The sequence below is a fragment of the Mastacembelus armatus genome, chromosome 9, assembly GCF_900324485.2.
Source record: "Mastacembelus armatus chromosome 9, fMasArm1.2, whole genome shotgun sequence".
Classification (NCBI taxonomy): Eukaryota; Metazoa; Chordata; class Actinopteri; order Synbranchiformes; family Mastacembelidae; genus Mastacembelus; species Mastacembelus armatus.
The window spans coordinates 12,145,977-12,169,004 of NC_046641.1; the positions used below are offsets into that span (position 1 = coordinate 12,145,977).

General features: G+C 39.5%; 2 protein-coding genes across 5 annotated transcripts; one reads left to right on the forward strand and one right to left on the reverse strand.

The window, feature by feature from the left end:
• The first annotated feature begins 1,126 nt into the window (after window positions 1–1,126).
• slc14a2 (solute carrier family 14 member 2) lies at window positions 1,127–5,780 on the forward strand. 4 transcript variants are annotated; one of them, XM_026321738.1, is made up of 11 exons: window positions 1,127–1,232; window positions 1,485–1,556; window positions 1,678–1,828; window positions 2,211–2,400; window positions 2,539–2,667; window positions 2,995–3,187; window positions 3,382–3,529; window positions 3,803–3,937; window positions 4,100–4,149; window positions 4,240–4,614; window positions 5,278–5,780. In XM_026321738.1, the coding sequence occupies exons 1-11, from the start codon at window positions 1,197–1,199 to the stop codon at window positions 5,281–5,283; spliced, it is 1,485 nt and encodes a 494-aa protein (XP_026177523.1). In that variant the 5' UTR covers window positions 1,127–1,196; the 3' UTR covers window positions 5,284–5,780. The 4 variants fall into 4 exon arrangements, with proteins under 4 accessions (XP_026177523.1, XP_026177524.1, XP_026177522.1 ...); XM_026321739.1 differs by having other exon boundaries at window positions 4,240–4,578; XM_026321737.1 differs by having other exon boundaries at window positions 4,240–5,780.
• Window positions 5,781–9,970: 4,190 nt separating this feature from the next.
• Window positions 9,971–22,512, reverse strand: lnpep (leucyl/cystinyl aminopeptidase). Its single transcript, XM_026320879.2, has 22 exons — window positions 22,115–22,512; window positions 20,005–20,099; window positions 19,420–19,622; window positions 19,183–19,294; window positions 18,787–19,044; window positions 18,450–18,640; window positions 18,035–18,173; window positions 17,407–17,541; window positions 17,179–17,299; window positions 16,914–17,065; window positions 16,718–16,831; window positions 16,481–16,612; window positions 16,164–16,298; window positions 15,850–16,010; window positions 15,684–15,772; window positions 15,301–15,484; window positions 15,004–15,160; window positions 13,908–14,092; window positions 13,509–13,670; window positions 12,765–12,905; window positions 12,563–12,644; window positions 9,971–12,418 (listed from the first exon to the last, which is right to left on the reverse strand). The coding sequence occupies exons 1-22, from the start codon at window positions 22,140–22,142 to the stop codon at window positions 12,287–12,289; spliced, it is 3,108 nt and encodes a 1,035-aa protein (XP_026176664.1). The 5' UTR covers window positions 22,143–22,512; the 3' UTR covers window positions 9,971–12,286.
• Between the last annotated feature and the right edge of the window lie 516 nt (window positions 22,513–23,028).

Here is a 23,028-nt window from a genome sequence, read left to right on the forward strand (position 1 = left end):
TGCTGATGGGTACTAACCACAACAGACTTGGAATATCCAACAAGATCTGCAGTTTGGGAGATGCTCTGACCCGGTCATTCAGTTATCCCAGTCCAGTCTGTAAATGCATTTCTCAAAACATCATGGATTAGCGGCAAAAGTATGTGACCTGCCCAAAATGCTTCGTCTTTTTCACAAATAACAAAATTTAACAATTATAACAATTATCATACTGGTGCCAGCAGAGGGTCATGATGTTGTCTCATCAACTACAAACACAACAGGCAAACTGATGAGACATGTTGTCTATAGAACATCCATCCATCCATTATCTATACCTGCTTATTCTTATTTTGGGTCATAGGGATCTGCTGGAGCCTACCAGGTTTCTTTCGGGTGAAAGGCAGTGGTACACCCTGGACAGGTCACCAATCCATCATGATAATGTCTGAAATTGCACTTAGTCATGAAGCGTCATGTTACAGTAGATAAGAGAACACAAACAAAGGATTGGACAGGATTCACTATTACCCTTTTTACTGGCAAAAATAAAAAACAAACAAACAAACAAAAACACACATAATTATTGTAGAAAGGAACACACAGGAATGACCCCTCAGGCTCTGTCTGGGTCTATATGTGCCTGCCAGTTGAAGGTTCATGAGATGCTCCTGTCATATGCTATTAGTCATAATTCACCTGAGAGCAATTCTGAACACATTTCAAAGACCTGTACTGTACAGGAACCTACTTAGACATGTGCTTGACATATTATGAGAATGTTTTCACTAAGTATATGTCATTTTGCACAGCATGGCAAACACAACAGGAAATGTAAGAAACAGCCGACAGCTGTACACAATCCTTTGCATGTTTCACTGAAAGCAATTGCAGTTCACTCAAACCAAGGGGAAATTGTGCGTATGAAATGCACCAGTGACTAGATGACGTGGGTGGTTGAATAGGTAGTTTTGAGCTATGCAGTGCTGATCTGAGGAATGCACCGATGCAACAGAGAAAAACTGTGAAGTTAGAGTGTGTGTCTGGAGAGACATGGGTGTGGCCCTGCTGAACAGATAATGAGCAGAGGGATGGATGGTTGGAGGAGAGGAGAGAAGAGGTGGGGTTTTCTCTGTGTGACCTTGCTATAAAAGCCATCAGTGGAAGTCTTGGAAGTACAGCAGGAGAGGAGTTTGGAGCCTGTGTAGCTTGTGCCTATGCTGGGACATATGCCTGTGTCACACTGCACGAAGGTAGGAACACTTGTACATGTTTCTAAAAGTCCATGTTAATTGTATAATATTATTGCCCCTGAACTCAAATCACTGACCAAAGATATTTTGTGTATATTAACTAATCTTATTAAAAGTCTGCCAGTTTGATTTGGGTTAATCTGCTTAGAAAAAAAGTTGTAATTAAATAATATTTTTAAAATAAAAAACAAATTTATTAGTAGTACTGAGGAAATCTTGCTGCTGAATGATGCCTCTGCTTCTTCTACATAGGATATTCAACGCAAAATCAACTTTTCCAATTTTCTCAACCAGCCCACCAGCTCTCCTGCCAACACTTTCACTGTGAGTCGATGTCCCTAGTTCAGTTGCACGAGAAAAAGCTGATATGAGTGTGTAAACATGATTCTAACAGTGCTTGTCATAAAATTCTCTGAATTAATTCTTACTGTAATGGTGGCTCTAGGAACTTCAGTCACTGATGGCGCCTGATGACAAGGCTGGAGACTCTGTAGAGCCTGCAAAGCCTAAAACCCTGCTGAGGGTCAGGGCCTGCTTCCTCAAGGGAGTCTCCTACTTCTCTGGAGACATGAAGGTGTATGGACAATGGATGGAAAGTAAGTTAACATTATCTGTTTATACTGAAAATGTGCTCTCCTAATCCATACAAAAGCAGTATCTCATTGGAAGTGGCTTAATTAGAAAATACAGAATTAGAATATAAATAGTTCACAGAGAAAACTCACCTCGTGACTCAGATGCACTCTGAGGGTTGCAGATTCATTGTTTATCTTGTCACACCCTTTAGAGATTTTTTCCCACGATCAATTGAACGTACCGTCACTTTGGAAAGCTTCCAGGATTCTTTAATCTTGGCCCTGGCTATGCAACTGTGAGACTTAAAAGACTAAATCTTGCCCAAGAGTCACTGTGAGAAATCCTTAAAGCAGCTCTGGGGAGATGTCAGCACTCCCTCTCTCCTCTCCGTCTGTCTTCCAGAACAGTTCTTCTTGCTGCAGCTGCTGGACTGGGTTTTGCGTGGAGCTGCCCAAGTTATGTTTGTCAACAACCCTCTGAGTGGCCTCATCATATTTGCAGGCCTCATTCTGCAGAACTACTGGTGGGCCCTCAACGGCTTTGTGGGCACACTCTTTGCTACAATATCTGCCCTCATCCTACAACAGAACAGGTAAATAAATCACTCACAATTAGATGCTACATCATAGTTCACAATTCACATGAAGTCTACCAAGTCTGCATAAGCGGCATGCCTGTGACACAAAAATATGAAAATGTGAGTTCCTTCATTTGAATTGCTTTCTTTCAGGGGTGCAATAGCTGCAGGGCTGTATGGATACAATGGGATTCTGGTGGGTCTGCTGATGGCTGTGTTCTCCAGTGCTGGAGCCTGGTACTGGTGGCTTCTGCTCCCCAACATCTTCATGTCCATGATGTGGTAAGCAGATTGATTTAGATTGAATTCATATCAGATGAAAGGTAGAAAACTGCTCAGTTCACTTTACTTGAAGTATGATCACATAAGTGTTATGACTAAAGGCACAGATGGTTCAACTTGTTCTATATCCAGATTTCATTGGACTTAGCTCAGTTAATCATCACTGATCCTGTCAGCTTTAATTATATAGGAATGTTGGTTCATTGGAAAGAACAGGTATGACAGGACCACATGCTGTCATCCTGTGTACAATATGATATGATTTATGACATTACATTATGAGCAGTAAATGTATAAAAGCTTCTGTGAATATGATTGCTGTTTCAGCCCAGTTGTGTCCAGCGCCCTGGCATCTATTAACAGTCGCTGGGATCTCCCAGTGTTCACCCTGCCTTTCAACATCCTTGTGTGTCTCCACATGGTCGCCACTGGTTACTACAACCCCTACTTCCCCCAAGTCAACATTCAGCCTCGCTCAGCGATGCCCAACATCACCTGGGCTCAACTTGATGTGGCCAAGGTCAGTGAACGGCCAGGATGTTTTTGTCGAGGTCTTTTTGGTTACTCTATACTCAGGTTAGCTGAATAGCTACCTACATACCTAGTCAGGGAGATTTCTATCAGTTTCTACAAACCTACACAAAAAAGTAATCTAGGTGTAGATTATGCTGTGTAATGCATCTACAGTTAACCTTTCTGTGTGCACCTTTTCAGCTGTTCATGTCAGTGCCAGTGGGAATAGGCCAGGTCTATGGCTGTGACAACCCTTGGACAGGAGGAATCTTCATCATCTCGCTCTTCATCTCTTCCCCCATCACCTGTGCTCATGCTGTCATTGGGTCTGCAGTGGGAATGGTTTCAGGTGAGAGGACAGGACAACACATCAGACAGTCCACATCTGATATAAGAACGTTGTGAAATGAACATGTATAAATGAAATTCTGGGTCACCTCAGTAAAACCTTACACACTTACACCTTCTTGACACACTTAAAAATGAATTGATTCATTCATTCAGTCAATCACTTTGTTCCAACTCCAAGATTACACCCGAAAATATCTGTCAGAGGTCCCAAATAAACTCAAACTGAACAGGGCGTTTCTCTGGTAAGGTGACATTAGTCTTTGTTTTGCAGGTCTGGCCCTGGCTGCACCTTTTGGTGACATCTACTTTGGCCTCTGGGGATATAACTGTGTGTTAGCCTGCATAGCTATTGGTGGCATGTTTTATGCTCTCACATGGCAGGTACACCTTCTCGCTATTACGTGTGGTGAGTAGTCACCTGAATACCAAAAATACCAGAAAATAGAAAATGCAGCGCACATAGAGAGGATGATGACATTTACCTCTAGATATTTGTACTCTGCTGTCACACACTCATCACAGCATATACATCAACATCACTGCGCTGCATCTCTCTCCTCCTCTGTAGCGTTTTTCTGTGCCTACCTCAGCTCAGCCATTGCTAATATCATGTCCAGGGTAAGTACACATGTTCTCTCACTGTTATTATATATTACTCCATAATAAACACTGTTAATAACTGCAACATGATGTATTTTTCATCTATAGTTTGGTCTGCCAGCGTGCACCTGGCCTTTCTGTCTGTCTGCCCTCACTTTCCTCCTCTTAACAACGGAGACCAACAAGATCTTCAAGCTGCCGCTAGCCAAAGTCACCTACCCCGAGAAAAACCTGCGCTTCTTCTGGAAGCTGAAGAAGAAGGAGAAAATGGAGAAGGCTGAAAAAGAGAGGAAAGAGGTGGAGGAACAGAAGAAAATCATCAAGGAGACAATGATACTAAATGAGCAAGAAAAAAGGGTACTTGAAAGAATGGAAGAAGGAAGAGAAGAAAGTGAGAGATCTGAGGGAAACGATGACGAGACACATGGGGAAGACCATGCTCCTGGGGTACAGCAACAGCACACAGCCAACACTCCAGTGGAGGTCACTGTTGCTGATTATGTCTAACACATTTCAAGCTAGATGTTATACTGATGCCATTTAAGTGAATCTACAGCGGTTCTGCATACTGTGCCATTAGTTTACATCTTTGCCTCTTTTTTTTTTTGAAAAAACTCTAATGATCTTAGTTAACTTTGAATTGACCTGGGTTCGGTCCAGTCACAAGCAGCAACTGTTCTCTTTACCTTATCTGTCATTTTAAATGTCGTTTTGTTTTGTGAAATATTGTGTTTTGCACATTAAGGCCACTGTATAAAAGAAACAAGGCCTCTATAGTCTAATATTTATGCTATCAATTGCCAACAGCCGGGTTTTCCTCATTTAGCACTTAGACTCCGAACATTTGCTGAACTTTAGAATTCGATTAACTCTACACTTAGAGCACCTTTTCCTTGCCCCGGTGACTGTGGCTGCTTTAAACATTTCCTAAAAATAGAACAATGTGGAGATAAATTAGTTGCACAACTCTAACCTTTCTAGAAACAGGAAGGGCCCTTTCCCTCAATTCAAACATAAGACACAGTAGGAAGATGTTTGATATCAGATAACTGCACCTGTACGTATCTAGTCAGAAGCTCACCTACACGTTGTTTTGAGAACTGGGTTCCAAAACAGTAAAATCTTCCATCTCTGTCTTTGTTTCAGAATTGAATTGAAAAGTTTATCAGGAACCAGTTTTCTCTTGAATGGCATTAAGTCAAGCTTAGAACCTGATACCAGCGTGGCACACTTTGACCTACAGCAGCCTTACTTACAGCATGACTTAAGGTGAGACCTGTTACAGCAGGAGTCAATTCAAGAATGTATATTTTTTTCTGAAGAAGCAGCAAATGTGAGAGACTTAATATGTTGTAGCAAGATTTCAATTCTCTTTTTTTCTCTGTAAGCAGTCACTTGCACTGACCAATCAGCATCCAGAAACTTTATTAGAATTTGTTAAGTCTTTGCTTTGGGTAATAGAAGTTAAGCTCATACTCTTGCTTTCTTTGCTTGACATATTTGACTGCTGTGAGCTATTGGCACATGACTCGATAACCTTCATGTATGTGTGAATGCTTTTCTGAATGCGTGGGTTTATATGCCTTTATAGAACAAACATGTTTGTATTGCTGCAGTCGCCTGTCATTTTCAGCGGGTTCTGAATAAAACATCCTGGATTCTAAATTCGACATGTCTGGTAAAGTTTTTACTGGTCACCCAACAGTGAGCCCGGTTGAGTTTGTGTTTTTTTTTTCAAGGTCTTTTTAAACAAACATTATTTAAAACCAATAACAGCTTGTTCTCTAGGTGCATGCTTAGAGCCAAGATAGTCATACCCCCCGGCCCTTGTGGTTTTATCATAATGTGGCATCATGCAGTATCACAAGAAGTTCCTCAGCCACATTTAAACAGTTTAGAGATACAAGGTTATGCAACCCTAAACTTTCTAGAGGCTTGCAAGGCTTCTATCTCAAGTATGTGAGCTACAGTATGAAGATAGGTTTTAGAGATTAGACGACCACACCGGTGTCTGGCCAAGTGAATTACATAACTGCTATTTCTTCCATCTCTGAAAAGAGGAGGAATATAGTGACATAAGGACGTCCCCCCTGATCCTGATCCAAGTCATTTAACATTGAGTATCTGCCAAGACACAGTCCCAATCTAATACGTATCTTTACTTAGATACTACAGTTGCAAGTACATTAAAGTTATTCAGCTCAATCTAGTGTATATGACTGATAAGTGAATGGCTCTGCAATGCATTAAGAAAACACTGACTTCATTAAAGCTGTTCTTTAATGGGGTTTTTTTACATTGTTTTAACAATTTTTACAGTAATGTATAATTATCTTGCCTTGAATCATTAGAGGAATACCTCATTTAAATGAACAGGATTTGACTGTTGTGATATTATTACTCATGATTTTTAGGAATCGCTCTTTGTATCACTCACCTCCATGTGACCTACTTTCTCTGCCCTGTCATCATCCTCCTGTCCATGACAGGTGACAGTGGCTGCGTTACATAGTTCCTGACAATAGAACAATGTTGAGATACAGGGTTTCATATATCTAACCTTTCAAGAAGCTTCTCAGGCCTTTTTCCCCAATCCAAGAAGATAAGTCTTAATATCAGATAACTGTACCTGTACGTATCTAGTCAGAAGCTCACCTGTTTTGAGAACTGGGTTCCAAAACTGCAACATCTTCCATCTCTGTCTTTGTTTTAGAATTGAATATAGGTAGTTTATCAGGAAAAGACAGCCGCTGCTGTTGGAAGCAGTGTATGTCATTGACAGTTAAATCAGAAACTCATGACAGTGCTGGCCTGACATACACATATTCCCTGGTCGTTCCCATTTGTTCCCTAAAGCTAAAAATCTTTAGAGCTAAAATAAGTCATAAAAGCAAATTCTAGAACTGTGAACATGGTTCAGCACAACATATTTGCAGGCTTGGGTATATAAAATAGGATCAACCTTGTAACTGTAGGTTTTGTTAGCAATTTAGTCTGCTAATCATCCATTTAGAAAAAAAAACACAGTTTAAATTAAGCTGAAGAGCAACAATATCATTTATATGAGTCCAGAACCCACAGCAGGAGATGAGCTGTGGACCAAAGCAAAGGTTGGGTGGCCTCTAGTGGTGCAGCACAGCCACACTGCAGTATCATGTCAAGAGAGCAGTAATACAGTGCTTCTCTATTAACATCTCTGTAGCATGTAAGTTTTTATCTGATGCCACCTTATCAGACTTGTCTGTAGAAAGGCTGCTTTTGTAAAGACAGAAAAATGAAAACTGAACAGCCAGAAAGATTAAACCTTTGCCAGCTTAGATTAGACAATATCATACTCCTAAAGTAAAATGACCTAAATACCAACTGCATAATGTGTCAAAATGAGAAATTCAATTATTTTTAATAAAAAAAATAACACAATCCTAACAGAAAGGTTACATATCTAAATTCCTCTATCAGGATCCAGTGCACTGTAAACAAACAGACTGAGAGAAAGGATCTGCCATTTTTCTATTCTCTGTACTGGTCTACTGCCACCATGTGATGGCAGCAAGGGAGGAGGGAAAAAGAAAGAGGTACAGAGACTGAAAAGCAGAAATATGGAGCTATTTGTAGGGGACCGCAGCATGATAGTTGTACTCTAGTACCAAAGTGGATAATGAAAGCAGCATTTGTCCGTATTTGAATGCACTTTTCAACAAATTCCAGTAGGCCAGTAGAGCGTCGCATGCTTAACGTCGCACGTCTCCTTATGACTATTCTCGTGACCAGACCATTATCTAACGTTTTTTCTCATCGAATGTGACCTTAAGCAGATCTGCTGATAATGTCAAACTGCCCCACTCTCTGGCACAGGGCTGCATAGCTCAGATTGCTCATGTGCTTCAACTGAATGAGATGAAGACCGACTGATCGAGTGGTGGACATGGAGTCTGACACCCAGATTAATATGCATTTAGCATTTTTGTAGCATGGGAATGCTTATCCTAGACGGGCCTCAACATACAGCTGCACATCAGCACTGCAAAGACATAAAATGCTACAGTCTGTCTCACCTGTTGTGTACAGACGGAAAGAGGGAAATGGAAACCAAGCTACTGTAGGAGTCTACAGCTCTACTGTCTCTGGTGTTTTCTCTAAAAAGCTAATGTTGATATAACAACAATGCTAAAATGGTGATGTGATCCAAGTACTTCATAATGTCCATATTTGATAATTAGCGCAAAACACAAAGTACAACTAAAACTGATGTGAATGCCATTAATTGAAAGGTGATGGCCACTGTACCTCCCTCGGCCTGGAAACAGGGTTTGGGGTGTGAGGGTGCTCACAAGGTTGCGTTGTGCAATCTCACCACTAGATGCTGCTAAGTCTTTTACATTTTCACATTGCACCTTTAAGTATTTACATATAATTTGTGAATTCTGAAGAAAACACTAAATAAACATTTTTTGTTTTGCAAAAATTGCCTTGGAAAAAAAAAACACAACAAACACTGAACAATCTATGAAAATTGTTAAGTTCCTCAGCTATAGTATGATAAGAATTGAAATAAATTCAATGAATGAAAACAAACTTCAAATCATTTTGCCCAAAATGACAAAAGATGACAAAATTCAACTTCCTTCTAAAAATAAAGTAACTGACAGGGGTGATACAAAAGCCCATGTCTGGCAAACTAATCACCTTTGCCCCTCCACTCAGGTCTCACAGAATCCAGTCGATTCGTTAATTAGAAGTTTGAATATAAACAGAAAGTCTTCAGTTCTCTTCGTACCTTGTGCACTCGGGCTGTTGGGCCAAGAAAGTATGAGAGTGAAAATACTGCTGTATGATGTCTTCCAGCTGCATGGCACTCGGCCAAAACAAGTCAAACAAAGGAACAAAACAGATTTTCTAACACACACACATAGAAAGAAGTCTGTCACAGTGCATTAATATGCACAAAATTTGTTAAAATTAAAAAGTCTTTTTTGTAGCTAGACTCAAAGCTTCACATACTGTAATTATTACTGTCTTGACAGTAATCATTTTAACAAGGGCTTCAAATCGTTCAGAAATATCAGTTCCAGTGTGTAAGAAAATAATTAAATAGGTAAATAAAGTCATTTACGTTGATATTATAAGTAGTACATCTCCAACTTCAGGAACAGCTAAAAAAAAAAAGCTAGAAAGACTGGCAGTGTAACTGAGAATTATCATGTAACATGCACTAAACTATTAAAGCGCAGGAACCTTGGTATTTAGACAACATGCTCAGTAGTGTGGTCATGGTGTTTCACTGAGTAAAAATTCAAATTCAAGTAAATCTAAACAAAATACATTCGTGACTCTGGATGAGGGAGAACAAACACTAAATCATTACTAAACCAATGTTTTAAAATTTTAAATAAAAATCATTTTAAGTTTTTCGCCTTTTATTTATTTATTAACTTTAAGAGGCCAAGATTTAAAAACAGTCTGAGCATTAACATGTATCTACTAGTTGTAAGTCAACATATCTGCTTTAGTAAACTAAAGTTTTCCTTTATTTTTAGGACCTTTTGTGGAATTTTTAATAATACTATATTAACTGAGTTAATCCACCATGATTGGACTTTAAAAATACAAAGGGAATTTCAATATTTTATAAATCAATGTATCTGAAAGAAATTTGGATGCGGCTTAACTTGATTTGGGTTGGGAGTAAATAATTTGCAGAACTTATGTAGTTAATTTTGTGTTGATCAGATACAGGAAAACCAGCACCAGGACATTTTGAGTTTAGGTAAACAGTGACACGTTGAATATATGAAAGACTCCTGTTCTTTTGTATGTCCACAAAAATGAAAGTGCAGCATTTTCAGAAAACAACTTTTATTTATTTATTTTACATGAAGAGCAACATCAGCAGCTTTAATCTCAGTGCAAGACTAATTTTGATTGGGTTTACAGCACATGTGGCACTCTATTACAAACCTCTCATCACACGGTCAACTGGCTAAATCCTGTATCTGATCAATAAGAATAACATCAACTACTGTACACCTGTCTCTTATTGAAGCTGACTGCACATGTACTACTTCTTTTCTGATCAAAATATGGCAGTGAACCAGTGTGCCATCCTAAAAGAGCTGATTAAGTAAAAAAAAAAAAAAAAAAACCCATGTGATTCACAATCAGTGAGATATACAGGTCTCTGTGTTAGGGGCATATTCTAAAATGCCACTTTAAAGCCTTATCACACAATGCGTAAGTGGAAGTATGATGAATTAGGTGAAGTAAACCAGTAATAACACTATCCCCCACTGTTACCCAGGGGGATGTTAGCCAAGTGCCTCCTCTGTTCCCATGGTGTCACTCTGTGCTTTCTTTTATAACCACATCAAAACATAACATACCGAGATTCACTCGGTAAGCCTGGTCCTGTGTAGGCTGGACTAACCAGAAAGAGTCCCACTGTGTGCAAGTGGGAGGTACGATTACCAGTGAATACCAGTGTATTCTTTTTCTGAACTTCAAATGTCTTAACGGTCTCACATATATGAGAGAAATTAGCTTTGGTAGGTAAGTGACAGCGAAAAACGTGATGCAGGCTTGACGAAGGTAACGAAGGTGTCCAAAGTAAACTCACTGCTGGAAATCAGTTATCCTACATAACGTAACAGTGATGGGGTAAACAAGTACCACTTCAGATAAAGCTTAGGGTGAGTGTTAATCTTAAATACCATTTTGGAATAAAAGTTTCAGACATGTAAAAACAAAGTAAATAGCTGGGCTGTTCTTCATTCCCCTGTCTGGTTAACATTGGACTAACTTTGGTGACTTTATTTGGGTGATGAGCAACATCTTACTGGACAGATTAGTTATGCCCAATATAGATGATCTTCTATACGCTTTCAATATTCAATATGCACATATAGCCCTTAAAACATTAACATTCATCAGCAAAAAAAGAAAAACCTCCGTGTCGTAGTTGAAATTAGAAAATACAGTAAAAAGTATTCATTAATTCTATGTATATGTTTACTCTTTACACTATTATTTACACAAACACACACACACACACACACACCAGGAAGCAAATCTTAAAATATTAAAAGTCAACATGTTTAAAACAGTACATCCAAAATTGCAAAGAAAAGAGTGTGGAGTTGCATATTTACATTATAATTACAAGTTTACAAGCAGATGGAGTAAAAGAATGAGTCTGTACAGTGATTGCACTGCAGGCAAAAAAGCAATCAAAATAAAACTTCTTGATTGGAGCTTAAACAGGCCTTATGAAGAAAGCATGAAAGAAATGAACATTTGGCTCCAGTGTGCGCTGCCTGCTCTGACTAAGACACATTGGTTGTTGATTTAAACCTGCACTGCACCGCAGTACGCCATCTACTGGTACACAGTGAGAAGGTTTTCCAGTACATTCAACTGATGCCAACGCAAGTTTGGTATTTAAGCGATCAATCAATCAACCAATCCTATATAAAAACCATGACTAACATAGTAACTTCAAGCTGCATGAATATTTAGAGGACAGACTGACAGGCAGTTATGTTTCAATGCAGATTGTTAAAGCAGCAATACAAGATCAATCTAATTTAAATAATAATAACATCTCTCTAGTACCGGTAATTTTCAATTCTCATTGCTGAACAATCCCTGACAGCTGCATCTAGGACTATCCAATGGTGGAGATAAGGTCCCGCACTGCCTGACAGTAAGTACACAGACAGTAACGGTGACATTCTTCAACCTCAAACATTTTGAAGTTATTATTATTAAGCTCATCCCCTTAAATGCCTGAGAGCAGGCTGAGCAAAAGGAGTGTGGGTGAGGCATGATTGTCTGCTCAGGCATCATGTCTATATCAGAGCTGCAGAGAAGAGGTTTGGTCTAGGCCATAAAGTGAGAGGAGTGTGTGTTTGCATCTGACAACTTCCTGTCAGACGCCCAATCAGAGCCACCCTGAGCTAACAAAATCCAACTCAAAGGACAAATCTCAGAAAACACCTCATCCATCCAGGTTGAGCACAATCTCTGCCTTTGATTACTACTCTGGCCCGAATAAAGGGAGTGAAGAGAGACAGTCCTACAATAGTGCAAACATTGCTGTTGTCTTGATGACACGCCCGGCTGCTTGTCAGTGGGGCAGAAACTGAATGGAGCACCTGTATTACAGCCATTTTTGCAGCGTAGGCAGGTTCTGGTCCATCCAGCGCTGGTTCAACCTGATAGTTTCCAAAGCTTCTTGCACACTCCTCATCTGGGAGCCACGCTCTTTCAGACTGGAGAAGAACCCGTAGACCTGAACAACGAAATGTTGAAATGTTTGTCAGAACGTATATCCTAACACACTATAAGCAATTAGTGTGATGTTTCATACTAAACATCTGAGAAAATATGCTGGAAATATGCAGCATAAATGTATTTCAGAAAAACGGAAACATACTTGATCAAAGTGTGCCTTTGTGGAAAACTGGGAGGTGGCAGATTTGATGATTATTTGCATGGCATAGGAGCCAACACTGAACCTGCAGCAAAAACACAGAAACACTGTGACTGTCATCTTTTCTTTTTGCCTTTTTTAATGCATAATAATCCCAAAATGTATTCTCAGTTATAACATGTTGGATGCTGACAGGTTTACTTACTTCTCTATGAGGCGGTCCCAGTTCTCTTGTATAAAATCCCAGGCAAACAAGTAGCCGGTGAAACCGTTACACACAGTGTTGATGACCAAAGGCAGCTCCTGTGTCTGGATGATATCCCCCTTCAGACCTGCCTGCAGAATCCTAGACAGACCATAATAAGTGCTCTGGTTGAATAAATAATATCTGTGGAAGACTTACCTCTGTAAACAACTATCACATCTATTCACATACTGTATGGAGGTGATGATATGGAAGTTAGTGTAGTCTGTCAGGTTTCAGAATCAACACATTCTGAAATCAACAAATTAAAAGACCCAAATCCCGACTCAGCGTTAGGACAGGGAAAAACTTTATCACTTTTCAAACATCTGTAATTTTGTAAATAATGAGGTGTTATTCTTTGCACTCACTGGAAGTTACTCTGGATGAGAACGCCATCAAGTGCATGTTGATTGGATACAAACTAGAACTAGACCAATTCATTGACAATACTATATTAGCTTACTGCTCACATATGTGTGTCAGTGTGCATGTCAGCCAGTGAGTAAGAAGTAACTGTATTGTAACTGTATGTAACGAAAAAAAAAATAGCTTTAAGTAATTCCTGCTGCATTTGGAGGGCAACATTTAAAGCATTGCTGCTTCATTGGGTCCAAGCAAAATGTCATGTTAAAACTATATATGCTCATCAAATGATCGAATGGAAATTAAAGATGCTGCTCTTTCCCAGAAACAAACACTTACCACACTATATGCCATGCATTCTGAGTGGATGCTAGTCCACGGAGCATTTTTCGCTTTTCTGCATCATAGGTTGTAGCTGAAAACAATCCCAATAGAGTCGACCAGTCTTCTTCAGACTGAGCAGCTACAGTGAACACAACTTGCTGCAGATCATCTGGTATTCTAGAAAAATATATGTAGAAGCCATATATATATAATGAATATTTTAGGTTTTTCAGTTTTTTTTAGGAATTTCAGTTTTCCTCTTACAACTTAGATGCCTTGAAATTAATCTCTCCACCAGTCTTCCTAAACATAATTTCTATCTAAAACGCTATTTGGGGTATCCTGCTCACCCTATTGCCACTGTGACCCTGAATGGGAGAAGGAAAATGAAAGTTTCTTGTGTGGTTTACATACCGTGTTGTGCCATTGGATTTGACATACTCTTTGAACAGGGCTTTGGCTTGCTGAATGCATTTATCCTGATTCAGGCTACAGGCCATCCCCAGTAGGGCTGAGCGTAATTCCTGTTTAGATACATTCTCCTCCACTCCCCATGTTTGTTTGTCCATTAGAGGACCAAAGTTGTCCAAAATATAACTCTGTTACATGGAAAAAAAAAAAAAAAAAAAAAAAACACAGTCATTGATACATTATTACAGTGAGCATATTTACAGATAAACAGTTAAGAAGAACACTTCACGTTAGTTGCAACAAAAAAAACAAAACACCAACATCTTAACTGTACGAGTTAGTCTGAAAGGTGTGTTTGGTAATATTCTAATTTGTGAATTAAAGACTTTCATTATCGAATTAATACATAATTATTATACATGATCATGATAATAAATATATGATACACATCATTATGTTTTTGTTAATTTGCCAACCTCCTAACAATTCACAGTCCACACTTTTAAAAACATAAAAATAAAAATTTTTTTTAATATATTACACCTATTTATATATTATTTATATTATCAAATTTACAAACTATTGAGGCAGTGAATGTGATGAATGTGCTCAATGGACACAAGTAGGGTAAGTGATTTCTTTCAGAAGCATTTTTTGTTGTATTTCTTGAATTTCTTCGTTCATCCCAATGACAAAGAATAAATTAAATGCACTGACAACATAAAGGAAAAAACGCCATTATCTGTGGCAGCAGCAGGGCAGAGTAATCGTTTTATTCAGCCCAGACGTAACACTGAGTGGCCAACAGGACAGATTGTTTATGTTTTGTTATTTTCCTGAAATCTGTTATGTTTGCCAACATCGCTGTTATGTCTATATTAGCCCAAGACTAATGTTAACCAAGTTACATTTAAATGAGCCATCAGACTTGCTGTGATTCTCTCCTCATGACTTTCTCTCATGAAACAAATTGACTCCTCAGTAGTCAGGCAGTGCCAGTTCACGTGCTCTGAAGGAGTGGCTTTGGAGAGAAGTCTGACTAGGATTTCTTTGGTTGTCTACTTCTAAAATCGAACTTCATCTTGGACATATACAGTACCTTCATGCGGGCTGCAAGGTCATGCTCCAGTCTTTTGTCAAGCAGCCTGTAGATAATATTGAGCTGTAACAAGGCTTCTGTCACAGGAGAAGTCTCAGTTTCTTTGGACATGTATTTCAACACATTTAGGACTTGATGGAAGGACACACGTCCCAGTCTATTGACAACACGGGATAAAGAAGGACAAGAAAGGTGGGCAATGAAAGTGACACACAAACATTTGAAAATACTCTTCCTCTTCATTTTGTATTACTGAATGCAATTCAAAAAGAGAACAGTTTGGTTTGTCTTTTATACCTGGAGAGAGCAAAGATGTTGTGTATGAGTGAGGCACGGTCCTCAGGTGTAAGAACAGTGACATTGGTGGACAAAGCCTCTATAAGAGCTGCCCAGCCCTCATCTCCATAGTGGACGATGTAGAAGCCTGTGTTTCTATAGTTCAATTTCAGCCACTTTACATTGCCTGGAAGCTTAAGAGTGCCTGAACACACAAAATTTGAACATATGACACCATACCCAAAACTCACATCAAGTCTACACAGAAGACATTTCAGCATTTCCTACAATTTATGCATGTACTGGGCTTGTTTTTAAATCAGGTGTGGTAGACTGTCAAGGCTGCTCTACTACACTTAAACCTTATGTGTAGACATGGTATTAATGTTAAGTTTGTGTCTTACCTGACTTTGTCTTCAGAGTAAACACCTGTCTGCACTCAGGGGCCAGACTACAGCTGTCGTTAACATACGTCACGGGAATATTCCACAAGCTAAAGACAGTGCAGAATACAATTAGGGTTGTGGTGTGTTTCTGTGCTTGTCTGTTTTGTGTGGTTATGCAACCCACCTGGAGGTGAGTGTACCATTGTCTGATGTGAGAAGGAAGTGCTCTTGCATGAGGGTCACTTGATTTCCCTTGCGGCTTACTGTGACCAATGGGAAGCCTTTCTGTGATGTCCATGAATGCATCATCTCTGACACGTTCTGGCGCTGCGTTGAGATGTCAACCTGAGGACACAAAGAGAAATCCAAAATCTGTTCAGTCTAGTGCCATAATAAATTACAATAATTATTTAGTGGCTGTTTGGTATCCATTATCATCAAAGTAAATGGCACAGAAACACAAAATGCACACACACACACACACACACACACACACACCTGCGTAAGGCTGTTCCAGAGGTCATCAGTGCCTGTATTTAATCCATTGAACTGTTTTAGATATTGAATGATACCCTTCGTGAACTGTTGATTCCATGGCAGGGAGGCATTCAACATCAGGAGAATGGATGCACCCTGGACGACAGAGAGACAGAGTATCAGTGATCAGACCCAAAACAGAGAATTAACTACAGCGATGTAAGATAGTAACATGCAGTAGAAACGTTTCTCCATTAGATAACTCGATATGGATTTTCAGTGGATAAATGAACTCAGGAACTATTTATTGACAGCAATTATTGTGTCTAAAACTGTACCTTTTCATAGGAAACAGAGTCAAACATCTCTTCCACCTGTTCTGATGTATTAACCTCTGTCGACACAGCATGGGAGGAGTTCAGTGCATCTTTGTCCATAGCTCTGAATCGCACTGCTAGAAACAAATTACCCTACAAACAAACAGAGGACTTACTGACAAGACACAGTGAAGCACACAATTGTATCTCCTTCAATGTATGTGGTAAGTAATTTACTAGCCTAATGCGTGAACTTACAATGTCCAGCTCGGGGAATACTGTCTGCACCGACATGAACTCCATGTAAGTAGCAAAGCCTTCGTTAAGCCACAGATCATTCCACCAGCTCATAGTTACCATGTTTCCAAACCACTGTGACACAAAATCAGAGACAGATCAGGACTTGGATCACATTCAGTGTTCCTTTAACAAACACAAAGACACACAAACCTACCTGATGAGCAAGCTCATGTGCTATAATGGTAGCAACTACTCGTTTTTCCAAAGGAGAAGACTCTTTTCCCACCAGCAGACTGGTCTCTCTGAAAGTGATCAGTCCCCAATTCTCCATGGCTCCTGCCAAGAAGTCTGGGATGGCTACCAAATCTGACAAAAGAGAGGGAGAATAAGAAGGGAAGGAACAATTGGAGGGAGATAAATAAAAGGGGTACATGCCCATTTTGTAAAAAGTGCCTATAAGTGTATATATGTGTACTTGCCTAGTTTTTCGAGGGGGTAGTCAATATCAAAGAATTTATTGTAGAACTCCAGTAGTTTGGAGGCAGCATCCATAGCGTAATCAGTATACTCCTTCTTCTCTGGCACAGAGTACACAGACACCTAAAACAAACAGGCGCATGCAGACAGTTTATGAGCAACAATGCAATCTCACTGAATAACTGGATATTAAATGTAGACAATATATTGGAGCATAGTGTAAGACCTACCAGAGTTTTTGAGGCATTTTTGCTAATAGGTGTGAAGTTAGCAACAATAAAGGCCACCAGATAGGTGCTCATGTTGACACTGGTTTTCTCAAACTCATCTTGCATGAGGCCATTGGAAAGTGGTGTGGACTTAGCCTGAAACACACAGCATATTGATACTGCCACTATCACTGATACTACCACTTAATATTGGTAAAATAATTCTAAACTAAATCAAATTTGGCATGTTGTAAGTGTGTACAACACACCACTACAAGCAAAAGTCAATACATAGTTTGGTAGTTTCATTGTATGCATTGTATTGTATGTATACCTACCAGTGAACCAGTAATATGAAATTTTATTCTGGTTTCATTGGTTATTAGACAAATACTAGCAACACAGAAAACACTCAACAACAGTGCTAATCTAGTGATGATGAGCATAGACACTGTTTCTATGCTCATTTAGAAATCTCAAAATTAATTTTAAAACACTACCAGCCTTTACAACAAATACTGTAGCTGCTAGAATGCTGTTAATAAAATAAACACACTGATGAAGCTATTTAGGACAGCAAATAGGACGTTTCAACGCTTGGTACTACTGTACTGTAAATATAAGCAGATCTTTACTAATGTTACTTTACCTTAGGCATGTTCGAAAGAGTCATGTAATTTGGTTTTCTGCTGATTTTAATCAGGAAGGTAGCTTTGAAAGCTGGTTCATCAAAGCAAGGGAAGGCTTTCCTAGCTGACAGTGGCTCAAACTGGGTTGCAGCTAGGACCCTGGGGACAACAGGGAAACAAACATGATCATGCAGTAATATCAAATTGCGTAAATGCTATAAATTTAATAAAACAGCCCCAGTATCTGTTTTTAATTACTAGTTTTACAGAACTGCTTTGTTAGTACCTGGTGAAAACATCATCCAAAGGTCACAAAAATAGCTGACACTCTGTGATGACACATGATCCTCTCCATATTGGCTTTTAATAAAACCCCTACTCTGCAGCACAACTTTCAGATGTCAAGGAGTACTTACAGCACAGTCAAAAGTGTACCTTTTGTTTCCAGCTTTATCAATGTATGAGCTGTTGTAGAAACCATCATAGGTATGTGAAAGGTTTGCAGAGTAGTCCAGGGTCAAAACACAGTACTGGCCTGTCTTCAGCTCCTCAGGGAACTTAACAGCTATCTGCTGTCTGGGTTTGTATTCCAACACAGTTACATCCCTGGCCGCCTCATCACCTAGCTGGAAAAAAAAAACATAACAAAAGCAAAAAGTCTGACTCAATTATTGCGTGCAGCCACAAATGATATCTTTGTATATAGTTTGGTAGAACTAGCCAGGCAGGTGTTGCACATCACAGAATGCACACAATCCCTTTCCAAACCCACCTTAAAAGTAGCTTTGATAATGTTGAGGTTAGCGCTGTGCAGGACAATGATCTTGGTGCTGTGAAGCACTGACATCTGGATAACAGTGTGTCCGGTGAAGGTCATGCTGTCAAGGTCAGGGTTTAGGGTGAGGTCATAACTGAGTGGACGTATGCTGTGAGGCAGCCGGAGCTGTGCCCATGGAAACAGTTCACCATTTGTGGACAAAGGGTACACTGGCTCTAAGGGAGTGGTCTTGTTTGGTTTACGACAACCTGTCTGTAGAGGAACAAATGGTATGGGTGAGTCAAGTAAACATATATAAGTGTGTGACTGAAAAGAAATAATTTGACAGAGGTAGTGTCATAAAGAGCTGAGTATGTTTAGCTATTTACATATGTTGAATATATATCTTACCTTAGTAAAGGTGCATCCAGGTAAGAAGTAGAGTGCCATGGTCACGGAGGCCACTATCACCAGGACAAATACACATACAACCATGGTACGGGCTGAGGGTCGTGAACATGAGCTGAAAACATAAAATTTTCAGCAGCGCTTACTTCGACAACAAGAATTTGCAACACTGCTTTGAGACAAAAATGTCCACATATTACACATACAACACCAAAAACCATGACCTTTACAGTCTATTACCTGGGTGGAGCTTGTCTGGTGTAAGGGGAAGAACTCGATCTAAGAGCAGAGCTACGGTTCATAAAGGACATGCCTAGTAGACGGGCTGAAGACTCGCAGTCCTCTTCATCCTCATCCATGTCATTCTCTCCCAGCCCTCGCACAAGCAACCGTGAGCTACGAGGCTCATACACCACTTCATCTGGGTCAAGTGCAGGAAATGTCTGCATAGAGCATGCACAGCACACACTGTTATTCTCCAGCTACATTGTGCAGTGTTTCCCATATGCTGTTAATAAGTAGATTGACTTCCTAGGCAAACTAATTAGCACAATGTAATGTTAATATTGTTAATGTTAATGCTGATTACTGATAATTGCAGCGACAAATCAAAAAGAATGTACAGACATATAAAGGAGTGCACTGTTTGTTTTTCTGAACCAAACTTGCACAAATATTTAACCTTTCCTTTTTTATACTGCCAGTAGCCAATCTGTTAAACATTATCCAATTGACAAATAAAAGCTCTTGTGACAAATGCAGCACATCTATGTATTGTGAGATATGCAAATTTCAGAACCTCAAAAGAAATTAAGGCTTGCATACCGGAAATGCAGTTGAGTCTTTGGCCAAATCCACAATATCAGGTTCCTCTTCAAACATGCTGTTTTCAATCATGTTCCTTGGCAGGTTGGCCCTCTCTGCAACACAGAGGAAGAGAAATCAGAGAGGATTTTCAAAGGGGGAAACGAGAAACGTAAGAAAAGCAGACAGCAGTGTCCAAATAATTATATACTGCTAAATGATGTGTATGCTGTGTTTTGCTGACTGTCAGACTTTTCCAAACAGAGTAGCGGCAGCAAGTTACTATCCAACATAAAAGGCTTGTTACTGTGTTACTGTGCAAGCAACATGAAGACACATTTAACAAAGCAGTTTCTTCAGTTTCCTGTTAGTAAACCTATATTTCCTGGTACTCTGACCTACAAAGAACGAGTTCTTCAGGCTGGTGTGGCAGCTGCTTTTAAATACGTGTACATTCATTTACCTGCAGTGCCAAACAATAACTGAGAAAATACACTCAACACTAGAAAGAAGCAAATACAAAGAAAATCCATAATCTGACCATTTTGGTGGTATGGAGATTTAGAAAATACAGCATTTCCACACACTAATCTATGTCTTCAGCATCATGACAAAGGTTACATTTGTCATTTGTCAAAATCAATGGGATTCTCTGTCAGTGAAAATCTGCCTTCAGCAACTCGTGAAACAATCAGAGGCATGTCCAACTTCCTAATATAATAATAATGAAAGAATTAAAACAGCATACAATGCACACTGCCTCATGTTCCAATGAATACAATGCTTTTTTGTTTCACTTGGTGACACATTTGAGTGGAAAGCACAGAGCAATATCAAGTATCTACTAAAACAATGGCACCAGACTCCAGAAACTAGGGAGTTTATAGGTTTAGGGAATTTAGCTCTTTGGGGGTACTGTACAAACTTTGTGATGTCACTGTACGTACTGTCAATCTGTCTCTGTTTTGACCACACTGTTGTGGTATGATATCTATTCATTGTCTATGAGCTAAGTGATAGATAATGTGTCATGTTAATAGGAAGTTATGATATGAAGCTATGATAAAAACTAAACCAATAAAAACTGCATCCAAATATAATGATAGCCATCTACTTCAAACAGCCCTGTGATGTTGTGATATTATAATGATACTTATTTTATATATGCAAGAAGACATGCCTAGATGAGAAGGACACATGATGTGATGGTTATCATCTAGACTACAATTCGAAAACACAGCAGTAGGGCATATATTCCGCTGACTGTGTGCTTCCTGTTTACTGAAAACCTTTATCAAGCTTTAAATGTACAGAACTATACACCTATTTAAACCCAGTAAGCCAGACATCACTGACAATACATACAGTGGATACTGAGTACAGGGTTATATGTTGGTTAGACATAGTCATTAAAACCTAATGGGAAGTAAGCATCTGGTAAAGCCTTCTGGTTATTATCTGATAAAAATGTGATTGTGAAAGTAAGCGTAGTCTTTTATTCAAAATCACTAAGTCACAAAAAAACAGGAAGTCAAGCTGCTATGATTTGGTCGTGGCTGACTCCAGGTCAAGACAAACTTCAAATCATACAGAAGTCCACTGAGAAGGAGCCTCAGTTCTCTCTGAGAGCTGTTATTGTTTGTATGTGCATTTTTTTTCTTGTTATTACAAAACCCTGGGACCATGGCAGAGGTTTTAAAGATGATGGCTGACCATGAACACACAACAACTCAACAGTATCATACTACATTCCTCCCAACAGTTTAGACACCCATTGCTTAAGCTTTTAGAAATGTTTTATTGGCTTTGGTTAAACAAAATCGATATTGGTTAGTGCGATTAAGATCAAAAGACAGTCTTGTGCAGTAAAATATTACAGTAACTTGCTAGTTATGTCACTGCAGGTCTGGGTCTGCAATTAGTTACGTTTGTGTCTGAGAACCATGCAGCTGTAAAAGGCAAACAAATGACTTGGTAAACAAAGATAGCCTTCGCTAGGCTTGTCAAAAGTAAAACCCACCCCCATGTGTCCTCGGCTGAGCCCGCAGCTAATGCCCCGTAAGTATTTAGCTGGCCTGCTGCTGTTAGCTTACTGATACTGTTACCTAATGTTACCATTTTCCTGCCTTACCTGTACTGCTACTGTCAAATGGATCCATGGTGGAATATCTCAGAGAGCTCCTCGCTTGCACAAACCAGGGCACCTTTACAGGAGCTCGTCAGACGCGATGTTTTTAAATCTGGCCACAACCCACCGCAGGATATGAGACGCTCACAATAAACAGCAGCCTATGCTGCGTAGCTAGCTTGGGACTAGCCAACTTCTGACAATTGTAACTGACTGAAAGACATTCAGTTATCTAGCTGCTGTTAGCTGCTCTCTATAACTTTATCGCCCATAGCTCAGTAGTAGAGAAAACGAGAATAAGTCGGGACTTTCTAACCTTGAGGTAAAAACATGGAAAGTCCTACTCTACAGCGGTCGGTAAACTAACGTTAGCGCACGAACAGATGACACTTTCTTTCTTCCCGAACAGTTGTTGACAACCACCCGTCAATCACAATGTTGGCATCCTATTGGTCAATGCTGCGGGGGCGGGGCCTGAGCGCAGGCTCAACTCACACTCGCACGTTTAACCGCCCCTGTGAGGTCCTTGTATGGCTTTACATTCATCCATGAAGGTTAGCTCTAAGTATAACATGGTGAAAGTTAACCTATTCGTGTGGTTAGCTGTTATAGCCTTAACCCTAAAACCAAGACGTAAACCACAAATGGTTAACTTTATAAATATATGTTTGTGATGATATTGTTTTTCATTTATTCCCTGTAGGCCAACCACAGCCTTAACAGTAAATATTATTTCCCAAGACTCTGAAGACAGAGGTTTAGTGGTTAAAGTAAGAATAGGTTCAGGTTAAGCATGATATGATTTGTTTGGGACAGAGTAAAGAGGAACACATTTCTACGGAGATACAGACTTATTATAGAATCTGCTCCATAGCTTTGGGATCTACAACTAACCTAAACTGAACCTGATCCTGTTC

What these genes read in the sequence shown, in the direction of transcription:
- lnpep (XM_026320879.2), bottom strand. Translation starts at nt 22,142, where the DNA reads ATGGATCCATTTGACAGTAGCAGTACAG. An exon ending in TCTGGAACAGCCTTACGCAG is followed by an intron (nt 16,011 to 16,163) that starts GTGTGTGTGTGT and finishes TTGTGTCCTCAG; the next exon opens with GTTGACATCTCAACGCAGCG. An exon ending in AAATCCAATGGCACAACACG is followed by an intron (nt 13,671 to 13,907) that starts GTATGTAAACCA and finishes ATATTTTTCTAG; the next exon opens with AATACCAGATGATCTGCAGC.
- slc14a2 (XM_026321737.1), top strand. Translation starts at nt 1,197, where the DNA reads ATGCTGGGACATATGCCTGTGTCACACTGCACGAAG. An exon ending in CTCCTGCCAACACTTTCACT is followed by an intron (nt 1,557 to 1,677) that starts GTGAGTCGATGT and finishes TGGTGGCTCTAG; the next exon opens with GAACTTCAGTCACTGATGGC. An exon ending in CTCAACTTGATGTGGCCAAG is followed by an intron (nt 3,188 to 3,381) that starts GTCAGTGAACGG and finishes GCACCTTTTCAG; the next exon opens with CTGTTCATGTCAGTGCCAGT.